Source organism: Petaurus breviceps, unplaced genomic scaffold, assembly GCF_028583685.1.
Source record: "Petaurus breviceps papuanus isolate PSGF00001 unplaced genomic scaffold, PetGlider_PUasm1.0 91041, whole genome shotgun sequence".
Lineage (NCBI taxonomy): Eukaryota > Metazoa > Chordata > Mammalia > Diprotodontia > Petauridae > Petaurus > Petaurus breviceps.
Window position 1 is genome coordinate 27,768,727 of NW_027187400.1, and position 14,988 is coordinate 27,783,714.

General features: G+C 40.8%; 1 protein-coding gene across 4 annotated transcripts in view; it reads right to left on the reverse strand.

Annotated features, from left to right (window-relative positions):
• Window positions 1–14,988, reverse strand: part of CAMTA1 (calmodulin binding transcription activator 1) — an 894,751-nt gene that overhangs the window by 427,212 nt on the left and 452,551 nt on the right. For all 4 annotated transcript variants that reach the window (XM_069079391.1, XM_069079392.1, XM_069079389.1 and 1 more), the window contains exon 3: window positions 3,454–3,525. In XM_069079391.1, coding sequence (XP_068935492.1) covers window positions 3,454–3,525 — 72 coding nt within the window. The remainder of the gene's footprint in view (window positions 1–3,453; window positions 3,526–14,988) is intronic.

Sequence of the window (14,988 nt, forward strand, 5' to 3'; positions counted from 1 at the left end):
GATAGATAGATAGATAGATAGATAGATAGATAGATAGATAGATAGATAGTAATTCAAAATGATTTTAAGAGGGAATGCTAATAACTGAGTGGTTGGGGGAGGAAAAGAATTTTAAAATGTCTCATGCAGGTGGCAAAACCTGAGTGGTACTTTGAAAGAAGCTAGGAATTTTCTGAGGCAGAGTTAAGAAAGGAGAGACACAAGGGAACTGAGGCAGGAGACAAATGTTGTATACAGAGAATAGACCAATTTCAAAGCAATGGAAAAGTGTGAAGGGAAGTTACTAAGCCTGGAAAAGCAGATGGGAACATGTCATCTTGCCTGATTACCCTTGTTAACATACACTTGAAATTGCTTTGTACTATTTTTCATTTATTTTGGGTATACTTCTATATATACATGTCACATTTCCCCTAATATAGTGTAAAACATCTCTTCAATACAAATATGACTCTGGGGTTGGCAGAAACATGTGGAATTGTGAACACTGGATCTAGATGGAGATACAAACCCTCCATCTGCGGCATCAGAAAACAACAACAAAAATAAAAAGAAGCCCTTCCCAGACAAGCCAGAGACCAATAGACCAATATTTTCTTATGGAGAGAGAGAGAGAGAAAGAAAGAGAGAGAGAGAGAGAGAGAGAGAGAGAGAGAGAGAGAGAGAGAGAGAGAAAGAAACTTTCAGGTGGAAATTCAGAGTAATTAGAGAATCAAGTAATTAATACTATTCCAACTTCAAAGGGAAAAGGATTATGGGTAACTGAGGATAGGGGTTACCCTGGGTGTTGGGGAAATGACACCTACCCATGAATCAGCCTGTCTTTGGACAGTTATAGACATTATTAGCTAATGCACTGACAATTATGTTTGGGAACTCTGGGGGAATTGAAAGACCAGGGAGGATGAAGGCTTTGTGGGGCTTGGTGGAGGCAATGGAGTGTGGAAGCTGTGTGATGGCTATATCTAAGCGTCAGGGACTGAGTTCTATCCCTGAGAATTATGGAAATAGCTCAGCTCTGAAATCTGCTCCCCACCTCCCCCCCCATCTCCCTAAGCTGGGTTAAGCCTTGGATTTCACACTAGAATGGTTCTGGTTTGTGGGGAGTTATTCCAAGACACCTTCCCTGGAGCTATTCTGTTGTAACTCATTTCTCCTGTTTGATCTCTGAGTGCCAGAATAGCACTGATTGCCTCTGTCTTTCCATCTGTCCAGGTGCTCTCATGTTCCTCCCCCTGAAATTCCAGTTCAATAGAATTTTCTAAGGGGAAGAGACCATGTCTCTGGTGAATCAGCCCAAGGCAACTGTGAATCAATTAGGCAATCAACCATTTATTAATCACCTACTATACGCCAGGAACAGTTTCAGACATTGGAAATACAAAACTAAAAAAAATAATTAACCCTTCCCTTGATGAGTTTTCAATCTGTGGGGATTAGTGGGTGGAAATATGAGCATATATGGCTTAGTGAACAGGTCACTGACCTTAGAGTCAGGAAGATGGGTTCAAATCCTACCTCAGACACTTAGTAGCTATAAGTAACATAGAATAAGTCACTTGACTACTCTATGTCTAAGTTTCTTTACAAAATTATACAGGATCTAATAGCCTCTAAGATCCCTTCCAGCTCTGAATCTATGCTAGTATAGAAATATATTGAATTCTGAAACAATGAGGGTAATGACAGAACCTATTTCATAGGGTTGTTGTAAGGATCAAATGATATAACATATGTAAGCATTTTAAAACACTTAAGGTACTATATTAATGTCAGCTATTATGTTTAGTTAATAAGCAAATACAAACTATATATACAAAGTAAAGATGCGGCAATCTAGAGTGCAAGGCTTTCATGGTTGGGGAGATCAGGGAAGGCTTTGGGAAAGAGGTGGCATATGTACTAAAAGTGACCCACCTTCCCCAAATATAGCTCACACATTCAGTCAAGACAAAAAGAGGCCAGCAGTTCGTGGATAGGAAGGTCTACATAAAGTCAAGGAAGTGGAGAGGGGAAGGTCAAGAGTCTGAGGTGAAGGTCAGGGTCCCAAAAAGCAACAACAAACCAAAGGATGGTCTTTTATAGAGAAACCAGCACAAGTAACAGAAACACGAGGGCACGCATAGATTATCTCAGTTGTCTTGCACAGACACAGTCATCTCTGTCAATGTTCCAGTGAACATGGAGATAGAAGGAAACCTGCCAGCTGACAAGAATGATGCCATATTTGGGGACTAGTCCTTTATCTCAAGCAATCTAGGATACATACAGTCATACTAAAGGTCCTGCTCTCTATTCCAAACAGTACTGGATATTTATAGGCACAAACAGGCACCATCCCGTCCCTTCATCACACAAACAAGAATATGTATAGACACTCCCAGGTTTCAGCCCTCCATCTCAAACATGCCGGAATATGGACACATGCCCAGAGCCCCAACACCCTTCATAAACAATCTAGGACACTTGCAGATGCCCAGGGCACCACTTCCCATTTCAAACAATCTTGGCTATGTGCAGATACTCTCAGGCCCAAACTTTTTATTTCAAAGTAGGACAGTAGAGATTCTCCCAAATTCTCTCTCAATCCCAAACAATCTATAAACTGTGCACACACATCCCCAGGAAAGTCCTTCATTCTGAACTTTTTGAAATATTTATGGGCATACCCAGAGTCAAATCCCACCCACCCCACAACCAATTTCAAACAATATTGGTTAGGCAGACATAACCAGACCCCATTGCAACATCCCAGAGGAAGACACTTAGATTCTCTTAGTAGCTAGCCCTCTATCACCAACGATCTAAAATATACATAGATACACCAAGAACCTAGCTGTCTATTGTCACCAATCTTGGATATGTACAGACACAACTTGGGTAAAGCCCTTTATCCCAATCCCAGCTGAAGTACTCAAATCAAGGAGATTCCATAAGTAACATGATAGAGAAGATGAAGCCAAGACTTTAAAACTATAGAAACTGCCTTGCTCAAGTGACTATCTAATAGTTGGACTACTATGACAGGGAACAGTAGTTCCCTGCTGAAATTTTTCCCAGATGGAGAATGAGGTTCAAAGGGGCAATTGGTTCAAAAAGCCAGGATTTCTCCATCTGCAGTGGAATTTCAATTACGTGGGACATGTGGTGTCCCTTTTTCTCATGGTAAACATATGCAAAGCACCAAATGCATTGTGGGGAAATGTTTGAAGAGCCTCATTCTCTTCCAGGAGTATTCATTTGGGAAGCAGCAACAAAGTTAAGTTGGCCTCAATCCTGCTAATGTCACCTAGAGAAAATCAACCAAACCACACTTCAGTCTTTCAAAGTCAATCAAAGCATCCTCATCTGAAACCCTTGCACAATGTTCCCCATTTATTTTATCTCTACAGGCTTCCTGAAGCCAGACACCTTCCAAGCCCCAAAGACAGAAGGAGAAACCCAGCCACCTACCTGAAGGAGCCAGTAGCACCTCCGGTGGAAGGTGGGGATGATGGAGGAATGGACATAACAGCCGTACAAGCACTAGGGGAGAAAGGGAAAAAAGATAATTCAGTCAGATAAAGGGAGAATTGAACAAATGAAGGAATTCACAAGACAGGGTGGTGAAACAAGCACACTAATACATTGTTGGAGGAACTGCAGGCTGGTACAAACATTTTGGAGAGAAATATGCAGTAAGAAAGACAAAACTGATCATACTTTTCAACCCAAAGATTCCAGAGCTTTTATTCTATCCCCAAAACACACACACACACACACACACACACACACATACACACATACACCCGTGTATATATACATATATATACACATATTTTTAAAAATAGACCTATCTGTACAAAATGTTCAAAACTGCTTGATTTCCAAAAGCAAGAAATTGGAAACAAACTGTACATTAAACAATTGGAGAATGGCTCAATAAAATTGTGCTATCTTAATGTAATGGAATCTTATGGGGTTGTAAAAAACAAGAAATATGAAATGTACAAGAAAATACAGAAAGACATATATGAGGTGATGCAGAGTAAAATCCATACATCTGGAAATATATACACATTGAATATAAATACATACTCATATACATATGGATATATATGTATATTTAGAAGAAGAAAAGAAAGGAAAGAGGAAGGAAAACATGGCAAAATGGGGTGGAATTTCAGATTGACCTGGATGAGGACAAAGAATAAAATCACCATATTTGCCTAGATATTGTCTGTTAAATTTGGTACATTTCTACTCATTGGAGGGCTCCAAGAATAAGCTGGGGTGAACACTTATCTGCTTACCTAGCATTTTGTAGAAGAGTTTCTCATTTTCATTTCTTTGGACTTACATGGCTACTGAGGTTCCTTCTAACTTGGGACTCTTGATTCTTTTTGACTTGCCTTGTTAAAGGCTGAGGGCCGAGGAAGCAGGAATTGGGGAACATTTCCTGCCTCCATTTTATATGTTTATCTGACTGTGCTTTAGTTGGTGGTTTTCATGTTATTCATGTACTTGAGAGAGCACTGGATTTGGAGTTAGAGAGACTGAGTTCTATTCCTCTCTCAGCCAAGTACTAGCTGTGTGACCTCAGGAAAGATATTAAACCTCTCTGGGTCCCATCATCTGAAAACAAAGGTATTGGACCAGATGTCCACTGAGGTCCCTTCTAACTCTCAAGTTATGGATTCTTTGTAAATTACAAGGCAGGGAGAGAATTAGAATGCATGGCAGTCTCTGGCAGTCTATGAAACTGAATTCCTTGAGAGAAGATATTGTCTTTTACCTTTATTTGTATAGCCAGCACCATGCCAGGTACATAGTAGACACTTCATAGATGCAAACTGGCTTGGCAAAGAAAGAGTGAATGCTTTACCCCTCCCCCAGTTCCATTCTATTTCATCTCATTCCATTAAATGTTAAGCACCCACTATGCGCCAACCCCTGGGCTTGGTGCTGGGGAAACAATGAAGAGAAAACAGAAACAATCCCTTTCCTCCAGAAGACCTCAGAGTGAGTGGGAGCCCACTACTCTGTCATTTGGCAGGAATCTATATGGCAAATAACAAAGGCACAGAAACATGAAAGCTCTTTCTCACTGTCATAAGCCTACTTCTTTTGTGTGGGTTAAACACTCTGAAAGCATTTCCCATCACTGGGCATTTGAAAACCAGGCAACCCCATCGGTTTGAATACACTTCCCCCTCACTGGTGCCTTTTAGAATCCTTCCATATCTTTAAGGTTTAGGCTACTCTCTGTCGGCAGGGGAAGCTCTGCAGGAAGGCTTTCCTCCCAAGTACCCCCTTTTCAAAACTGAAATAGCACTTGGTTTGTATGTCACTAACAGTGGTGAGCAGGAGTTTTAGGGTGAGTTTTAGCTCAGGGAACAAGAAGACCTTCTGGGATGTGTCTGAGGATCTCAGAATTGGAAGGTACCTCATTGAGGTAGGCATGTGCAGGGACTCATTACTTCTTTGTCAACAGAGAAGCATTGATGAAATGTGATTGCAAAGTCTATTTTCCCCCTAAGCCAGAAGCCTGTTTTTCTAACTCAAGTCGGTTCCCACTTCCATACTTTTGAACAGGTCATTGTGCTCCCATACCTAGAGTGAGCTCCCTCTTCATCTTTGTCTTTTAGGTTCCAAGGTTCAGCCCAGGCACTGCTGCCTCCAGGAAATTTTCCTTGAGTCCTCTAACTAAAAGTGTTCTTCTCTCTACTCAAATTTTCCTGGACCATCTTGGCTAGAACAGGGAACTTCTCTGATACCCACAACATCATAGGAGATAGAGCTGGAAGAAACCTTAGGGGTTATCAAGTCTACCTCCTCTCACTTCACAGGTGAGGACACTGAGGCCCCCAAAAGTCAAGGAAATAGACTAATGACACACAGATGGTGTCAGAAGTGGGATCTTGAGTCTATGTTCCCTCTGATCCAAGGGGCTGCCCCACGTGTGATGGACAGAATACTGCTCTCAGAACCAGGAAGACCCAACTCCAATTCTCATCTCTGACACATACTGGCTGTGTGACCCCAGGTAAGTCACATAACCCCTTAGCATTCTAGGCTCCATAGGGTGACTACCTGGATGGGTAGAGGAAGTTTCCTGTACCTATAAAATCAAAGGTCCAGTCCTCACCCCAACCTCACCTTGTCTGTACATCCACTTTACCCTTGTGACAATGCTACCTTGCATTATACTTCTCCTGATAAATGCCACATCGTTCTTTCCCCCAGTAGAATGTAACCTTCTTGAGGGTAGGGATTTATTTCCCCCATTTTGCCTTTGTGTTCCAAGTCTAGGTTCCCCACAGGTACTTAGTAACTGCACATCGAATTTGAATCTGTCTTGAGCACTTGGTTAAGAGAAAAGGTATTGCTTCTCAAGGGGTCTGCCTTGAAGGCAGCCTAGATAGTAAGTTTTGGTCTGCTGATTGAAGAGTTAGTTTCCTCATTATTGTTACCAGTTCTAGTAAGCCCTGCCTCTGACAAATACTGGCTGTGTGACCCTGAGTAAGAAATGGGATCAGAGATCTAGATCTAGAAGTCAAAGTATGCTGGTAAATGTTTAAAAAGCAGCTCAGAGATGGGGTGGGATGTATGCACAACATAGATTTAATCTGTGTTATGAATAGTTTTTCTATAACTTTTTTTTTAAAGCAATCAGGGTTAAGTAACTTGCTCAAGGTTACAAGGCCAGTTATTTCTGGGTGTGCTGCTGAGTATCTGAGCCCAGATTTGATCCCCAGGTCATCCCAACACTGGAGCTGGTGCTCTTACTCGCTGAGCCACCTGGCCGCCCCTAAGCAATTGGGGTTAAGTAACTTGCTCAAGATTACACAGCCAGTTACTTCTGAGTGTGGTGCTGAGTATCTGAGCCCAGATTCGATCTCTAGGTCATCCTGACACTGGAGCCAGTGCTCTTACTCGCTGTGCTACCTGGCCGCCCCTCTATAACTTTTTTTAAAAGACACTTAGTAAATCAGCACAAAAATAAAGCCAACACTTATTTGTAGTATTTAATAATTTCTGAGGGGTGAATACTCACACTGAAAATTTAACAACTGACTCTCTCAAGCTGGTAGGAGTTGGCTCCTGCACACTCCTGGTTAGAAGGAACCTCAAAGGCCAAATGTTTCATTTTGCAGCAGAGAAAACAAAGACTTGGGGAAGTTGTGGTTGTCCCAAGGTGAATATTTAGTGAATGGAAAGCATGACTCGAACACAATTCCTCTGACTTCAGACCCAGTACCTAGCACATAGTAAGTACTTAAAAATGTTTATTGACTGACTGATTGATTTCCAAATTGCTACACTGCCTTCTTAATCTCTCAGTACCCTGGGCAATCACCTAAGATTACAAATTATTACAGATGGGTTGCTGATCTGTGCCAGTGAAGAGAGGGCATCTGCTCTGGAAGTCTTCCACCTTGATGGCATCAGAGATCTGGCACTGCCCCTCTCAAAACTATTTCACCTTTATCTATATAGAGATTTTTAATCTGTGTGTGTGCTTGAAAGCATGCCATGATCCCTTCTCAAAATGTTTTAAAGTACATGAGGTAACTAGACATTAAGAGAGAAACAAATGAACAAAAATTCACAGACCCCTCAGGATAAGAACTACAGATCTGGGAGTTTTTACCACTTCCAAAATACTTTTTTCATCATTAATTTATAGTCACATTTCTTACTGAGCATCTACTGTGTACTCTCAGGACACTGTAGGTGGGTGGGGAAGGTGAGGGATTTGTCTAGTTTGTCTAGAATAAGAAGACATTGATCAGGCAATCTCTGCCCTCAGGGAGTTTAAAGTCTTGTTGGGAGAGAGAAGATAAAACTTGAGATGGATTACACAGCCATGTATCATCAGGGGCTCAGAAAGGAGTTTTGTTTGTTGGTTAGTCATTTGAGTAATAACTGATTTTCTGTGATCCCATTTGGAGTTGTCTTGGCCAAGATACTGGAGTGGCTAGCCATTTCCTTCTCCAAATCATTTTACAGCTGAGGAAACTGAGGCAAACAGGATGAAGTGACTTGCCCAGGGTCACACAGCTAGTAAATGTCCAGGGACAGATTTGAACTTGGGAAGATGAATCTTCCTGACTCAGCATTCTATCCACTGAGCCACCTAGCTGCCCCCTAGAAAGGGGGTTAGATGGATAAATTTTTAGCCATCCTTGAGCTCTGCCTGTGGATGGGGCTGCCCCTCATTGACTTGCTGAGGTGTTTATCTGTTCATATGCATTTCCTCCAAGCTCAAGCCTCTTAATAGCAAGACTATCCTAATAACCCAACATCGGCCAGGCAATACAGGATGCCCAGGCATGCTTTCCCTGATCGCATTTCCTACCCCCTCTCCTTTTAATTGTATGGCATTTGTCCTCGACTTTCCTAAGTCTCCAGAGGTAATAACCCATTGGTTGTAGATTTAGAAGTTTGATTAAATATTATTTATGCCCTTCTCCCTCCCCAGCAAAAGAAAAAAAAGTCCAAATGTGATTTGGTTAGGGGAGTCAATTGTAACCCTGCCTGTCTGATTAGCGAGGTTGAAAGAGAAATCATTTTGGGCTCAGGGATTTCAGTGGTAAGAAAATCAGATTTCCAATATGTTAGAACTTTTACAGACTGCTATCAGCTGGGACTTGAGGCTCCGTACAAACCAAACAAACAAAGCTGAAATTAATTTAAACGATTCCCCTGCAATTCCTGCCCCCGAAATGTATTTATTATTAAGAAGGCAATATTCTTTGCTGACTTCCTGGATTTTCAATATAGTGTATGGGTGCCTTCATAACTTACTCCCTCTTACCAAAGGAGATTCATGCTTGCTCATTTCCTCTAAGTACAGGGCCGAGATGGATGAACAACACAGCCCCCAGCCATAATCAGCTGTTTGCCTCTGGAATTTGCATGCTTTCATTGGTAATCTCATTATTTCTAGCGTCCTATTGAGAAAAATCCAAGGGATCATAAATTGTTTAAAATGGACATTTGTCAAGTTATTCTGGAAGAAAAAAAAAAGAGCCCACTTGGCACCCTCCATTTCCTACTATTTATTAAGCCTTTTAAGACATTCACCATGATTCCCCTTCACAAGTATCTTGTTATATCCCTCTTCCCTCCTTGCCATTTCTTTCTCCTGGGCTAAAAACAGAAGTGGCTGATTACAGAGCTTTCCTTACCAATCTAAGGACTGGGACAAGTATCCCCAAATGCCTGGGGCAAATAGATTATGGGGCACCATTAACTGCCATTGGAAGGAACATTGACAAGGCCAGGATGGGGAGGAAGTCAGCTGGAAAGTGGCTACGTACATCTGCATAGGAAGATGTTAACTTCCTATTTTACCTTACTATTCCTGCTAAGCATGGTCAGTGCCCAGTGTAGTTGGGTGCCTGGGACAAAGCTCCAGAGGCTCCACCAAAGTTACAGCTCTGGATGGTTTTAAAAATAATTTTTGGCAAGGCACATACCCATCCCATGCTCAGTCTGGAAATGGGGTCTAAGAATATGACTCTATAGGTAGGTGATGCAGAGGAGAGAACACCTAGCCTGGGGACAGGAGTTCAAATTTGACCTGACACTAGCTGTGTGACCCTGGGAAATCACTTCCCCTTCTGTTTGCCTCAGTTTCCCCATCTGTAAAATGGGGATAATAAAAGCACCTATCTCCTAAAGTGGTTGTGAGGATCAAAGGAGGTGATAATTGTAAAGTGCACAGTGTCTGGTGCACAGTAAGCACTATGTTACTGTTAATTACATTAGTTAAAATATTATTTTTAGGATGACAATGATGATGATGATGATGATGATGATGGTGACAATAGACAAGTATCTGTTGGGAGCCTATATGCCCAGGACTCTGCTAGGACTATTGCTGTTCAGTCATTTTTCAGTCCTGTCTGACTCTTTGTTCGCTCATTTTCAGTTTTCTTGGCAAAGATACTGGAATCGTTTGTCATTTTTTCTCCGGTCATTTTTTTTTACAGATGAGGAAACTGAGGCAACCAGGGTGAAATGACTTGCCAGGGTCACACAGCTAGTAAATGTCTGAGATGAGATTGGAACTCAGGTCTTCCTGACTCCAGACCTAGCGCTCTATCTACCATACAACTTGTGAGATTAAGAATAACATAAAAAGCCCTTGTCCTAAATCTAATTTGTTCAGAGATCACTTCCATGGAAATTTCCATCTACAACCCAACTGAGAGTCAGAAAGAGCACAGAAAAGGTCAAAGAATATGATGAGTTTATGAATTTAGAGCTAGAAGGCATCTTAAATCCCCTGCAAGAGACTGAAATCCCCTTAAGCTAAGGCCCTCACTTTAAAGATGAGGAAAATGAGTCAGATGTGGAAGTGACTTATCTAAGGTAACCCAGGTTCTCTAATTCAAAATCCCGAGTTCTTTCTAAGCACAAATAGATGTCACATGCTCTAAAGTGAGAATGTCAAACTCTGAACCCCATAGCACTTTTAAGTGAGGTCCAAGCCAAATTAAAAAGTAATTGATACATATTTAACAAAACAAAAATATAATAAAACAAAATAACAAAACAAACAAGATGAAAATATAATAAAACCAAACAAATATACAACAAATAACAAAACAAAATAGAAATATACTAAAATGTAGAAAACATTACATTTTAAAAGTAAGTCAATGGGATGCTTACAGGGATCCTAACATAGGAATTAGTGTCCCTTGCTTCTATCTGAGTTAGACACCCCTGATCTGGGTCACATACTTGACTCAGAAAAAAGCCCATCAAAGTCTAGCTATACCCATTTTATGGACTTTTGTGTCTGGCTTGTGGTAGAGCCTTCCAAACTCATACTGTTCTGATCAGACAGTCAGATACACTGTACCTTGACCCCAACATAGTCATGTGATTTTGGTCTTCTTACAGCACCAAGGACAACAAGCAACACAATCCCAGCAGGGTTGGTTATCTGGCTCCCTAGGCTCCAGTAGCATAGAAACAGCAAATCAGGAGGAGACGGGTTTGCCTCCAAGAAGCAGGGGTGCTGACAGAAGCAAAAAGGAAGGGGGAATGAAAGGAACTGATAAAAAAAGACCTAAAAAATTCATAGCCATTCCAGGACCATTTGTATAAGAACAAACAACCCATCCCTCTTTGATAGCTCTGGGAAATTTTACTCTATTACAGCCCAATATAACAATTCATGCTTATGATGACCCTGGGTCATTCATAAAAGATTAAATTATGGCCGGTATAATTTGTTTAATAAGATAAGGAAGTGTAGGGACAGTGGTTGGATCTGTGATTTTACTGAAGTAGGGAACTTCCAGAAGAAATAGCTTCTACTAATGCAGGTTGGCACTTTCTCTACAATTTATAGTCTTAAAGAGCTTCCTAGAGCACAGAGAGGTTACGTTACTTGCACAAGGTCACACAGCCAGTATATGGAAGAGGCAGGAAGTCTATAGTATGCTGATCTCCATATAACTTATTATTTTGGGTACTCCTTCCACAACTCACACATGCGCTCTCATTCTATGTCATTCTTCTTCATATCATCCCACAAATCTTCCACAGAGGGTCCAAGGAACATGCCGAGGTTCCTTCTTCCAGCTCTCTTGAAATTATGTCAATAACAGTGGAGTCCAGAGAACTCCATCTATTCTGCATCACTCTCTCTAGCCCATCTCTTCTTCCACTTGTCTTCATTAATAGCTATCATAGCTGCACTTTGGGGGCATAATTCTTAGTAATAAGATGCAATTTATTTATGCCCACCATATTTCTCTCTATCACCTTTCAGATTACCCATAATTTAAATTCTTCTGAGACCATGATTCTGAGATAGCACCAAAAGCATTTTGGTATTAAAAGGATGGGCCATTGTTTTAGGGAGATGCTTGGGGCCATTACAAGTATCTTAATACTTGGTTATTGCATAGAATATTTTCAATTTGTCCTGTCTATATGTTTATTAATCACATGTCATCTTCTCTATTAAACTGTCAGCTTCTTAAGGGCAGGTACTGTCTTTTTTCCTCCTTTGTATACCCAGTGCTTAGTACAGGATCTGGCACATAGTAGGTGCTTAATAAATGTTTACAGACTGACAGAAGATGTTCCTGGGTACTCTAATGCTATGCTTGAGGAGATCAAGTTCTGGTTGGTTTTACCATGCTAAAAGGATTTCTTAGTACTTCCCTGACTTATTAAACAAAGTATATAGAATATAACTTAACATGTATCTGCTTTCTGAAGATTAAACTAGTTAAGTACAAAAAGGTTTATCCTCAGCAGACTAGCCACTTGGTGATGAATTTTTCAACCATGAAAACCCATGAAACAAAATTGCCAAATTTGGGAAAAAAAGGTTAGTGTTTAAAGAGATAAGCTTCAATTATTTTTACAATTAACTAATGCCATTCCCTTAAGGATACCAGAAACATTAGACCTTACTGTATTATCATTGTTCCTCATAAAACATGAGATAATGCTGTTAGAGCTAAAATGGAATTTAGAGATCACAGAGCCCAATTCCATCATTTTACAGGTCAGTAAATTGAGGCCCAGAGAGGTTGTGACTTGGCCAGGATAATACAGCTACTGAGTATTTCAGACAGGATTTGCACCTAGGTTTTCCTCCTTCTGCACTATCCATGATACTAAGCAATAGCATCAAAGATTTAGAGCTGAAAGGAATGTTAAGCTATCTATAATCTAACCCTGTGATTTTACAGAGGAGGAAACTGAGGCTCAGAGATTAATTGACTTACTCGAGGTTTCTGAGAAAGGAAGAGGAAGAAGAAGAAGAAAGAAGAGGGAGAGAGAGAGAGAGAGAAACGGGAGAGGGGAAAAGGGGAGAAAGAGAGAGAGAAAGAAGGAGAGAAAGAGAGAGAGAGAGAGAAGAGAAAATAGAGAAATCAAACCAAACTCAAAGCTTATGATAACAGCAGTCCATCATTCAACAATAATAATAACAATATCAGATATCTATATTGTGCTTTATAGTTGATAACAATAATTCTCATTTATATCATGCTTTACAGTTTAACAAATTGTTTTCCTCAAAAATGTTAGGTGAGGCAGACAACGTATGTGTCATGATTTCCATTTTACATATGAGGAAACTGAGGTTTTGGAGTTTCTTCTAGTTTGTGTTGCTGTTCCTGAGTTGCCCAAGAGTAATCTCACAATTTTATGGTCATTCCCTTGCCCCTCTCCCCAGTAGAAGGAACACTGTTATTTTTTTTTTTTACAATCCTTCCTATATAGAAGTTCTTTTCCCCAGCAAAGATGAGTGGTCAGATGTCTAAACCTGCTTATATTGCTTCACAGTAGCCTCTCTGAGACTCCGTTTCCTCATTTTTAGAAGAAAAAAAAAGGATGAAAACACTTGGGACTCCCTACCCTGAATGGTTATTGTGAAGAAAGGCTTTGAGTTATATAATGAATTATGGCTAGTCTTAGGAGGCTGCCCTATAGATCTCCCATCCCCCATCCCCCATCCTTGGGTTTCCCTTTGCATCAGTCACCTGATTTCTTTAGGCAACTACTCTTATAGACAGGTTAAAAAATTTGCCAGCCTGCGAATTCTTCACCATTTGTTTGCCCACCTATCAGTGTCAAGCTGGGAGTAATAGTAGCCCAAAGATGGATAGTATTGGCTGTATATTCCACTTTAGACTAAAGGTGGCTTCAGGCAGCATTCTATCACTTGGGTCTCTCAGCCGGTACCTCCACTCAGATGTGAAAATGAGTGTTTGTCCTTATGATCCTGCAGTCCCACTGGAACCCAAGGGCCATCGGCATCATCAAACATGAAATCAAGTCTAGGATTGCTTTAATGGCAAGCATCTGGGGTTGCACACAATTCAACAAAGCACCCACTGTGCGTTTTTAGGCACAGTACTAGGTGTCAGAGATAAAAAGACCAAAAAAACCAACTTTGCACTCAAGGAAGCTACAATATGTATGTAGATAAATAAACATGATGTGAAGCTGTCACCTGTGGCCCTGAATTCCAGGTTTATATGGGCTGGATCTAGCTTTTGGCACATCTTCCCCAAACTGATCTCTTTGGTTTTCATCCAAATTCATATTGACTTTTGGGAAATATCAGAATATAGCTCATAGGGGCGGCCAGGTGGCTCAGTGAGTAAGAGCACCGCCCCCAGAGTCGGGATGACCTGGGATCGAATCTGGGCTCTGATACTTAGCACCACACCCAGAAATAACTGGCCGTGTAACCTTGAGCAAGTTACTTAACCCCGATTGCTAAAAAAAAAATAAAATAAAATAAAAAGATAGCTCATACAGAGGTACAGAACATGGGACCCCATACAAGAACTCAACTGTAGATGTTGAAGTATGTGAATTTGGCCACCATAGACAAGGAAGAAAGCACAGGTAGAAAGACCTAGATTTAGGGTTAGGCATAGTGGCTGGCACATAGTAGGTCTTAATAAATGTTTATTGGATTAATTGGATTGGATTTGAATTTGACCTCAGACAATTACTATCTGTGTAACCCTGGGCAAATCACTAAACATCTGGGTCTCACTTTCCTCATCTGTAAGATGAGGAGGTTTGCCTCAATGACTTTTATGTCCCCTTCCAGCTCTAAAATCAATGATTCCATCATCTCATGACTCACAGTAGTTCATATTCATTCCATACTATGTCTCTTTGCTCTCTAACAACTGTGTATGTGTGGTCTTCTCAGTCGAACTTTTCCTTCTAAAAAGAACCCATCTTGAGGTTCCTAGAAGGCAACCTTTTGACATCATGACAGCCCTATTTTTTACCCCAGAAGCCCATATAGGCAGGTGATCTCATAGCATTAAATTGTGTTTTGGAATCTCTTTAGAAGGAGAATTAACCTAAGGTTATTTAGACAGATAATCCCAAGCCCCTTTCCCACAGGACCTCCACTGTCTGAATGACTCATGACAACAGTGGAGGAAAGTATATCATGGCTTTAGTCTACTGCTCATTCTCCAACCCTGAAGGCCACAG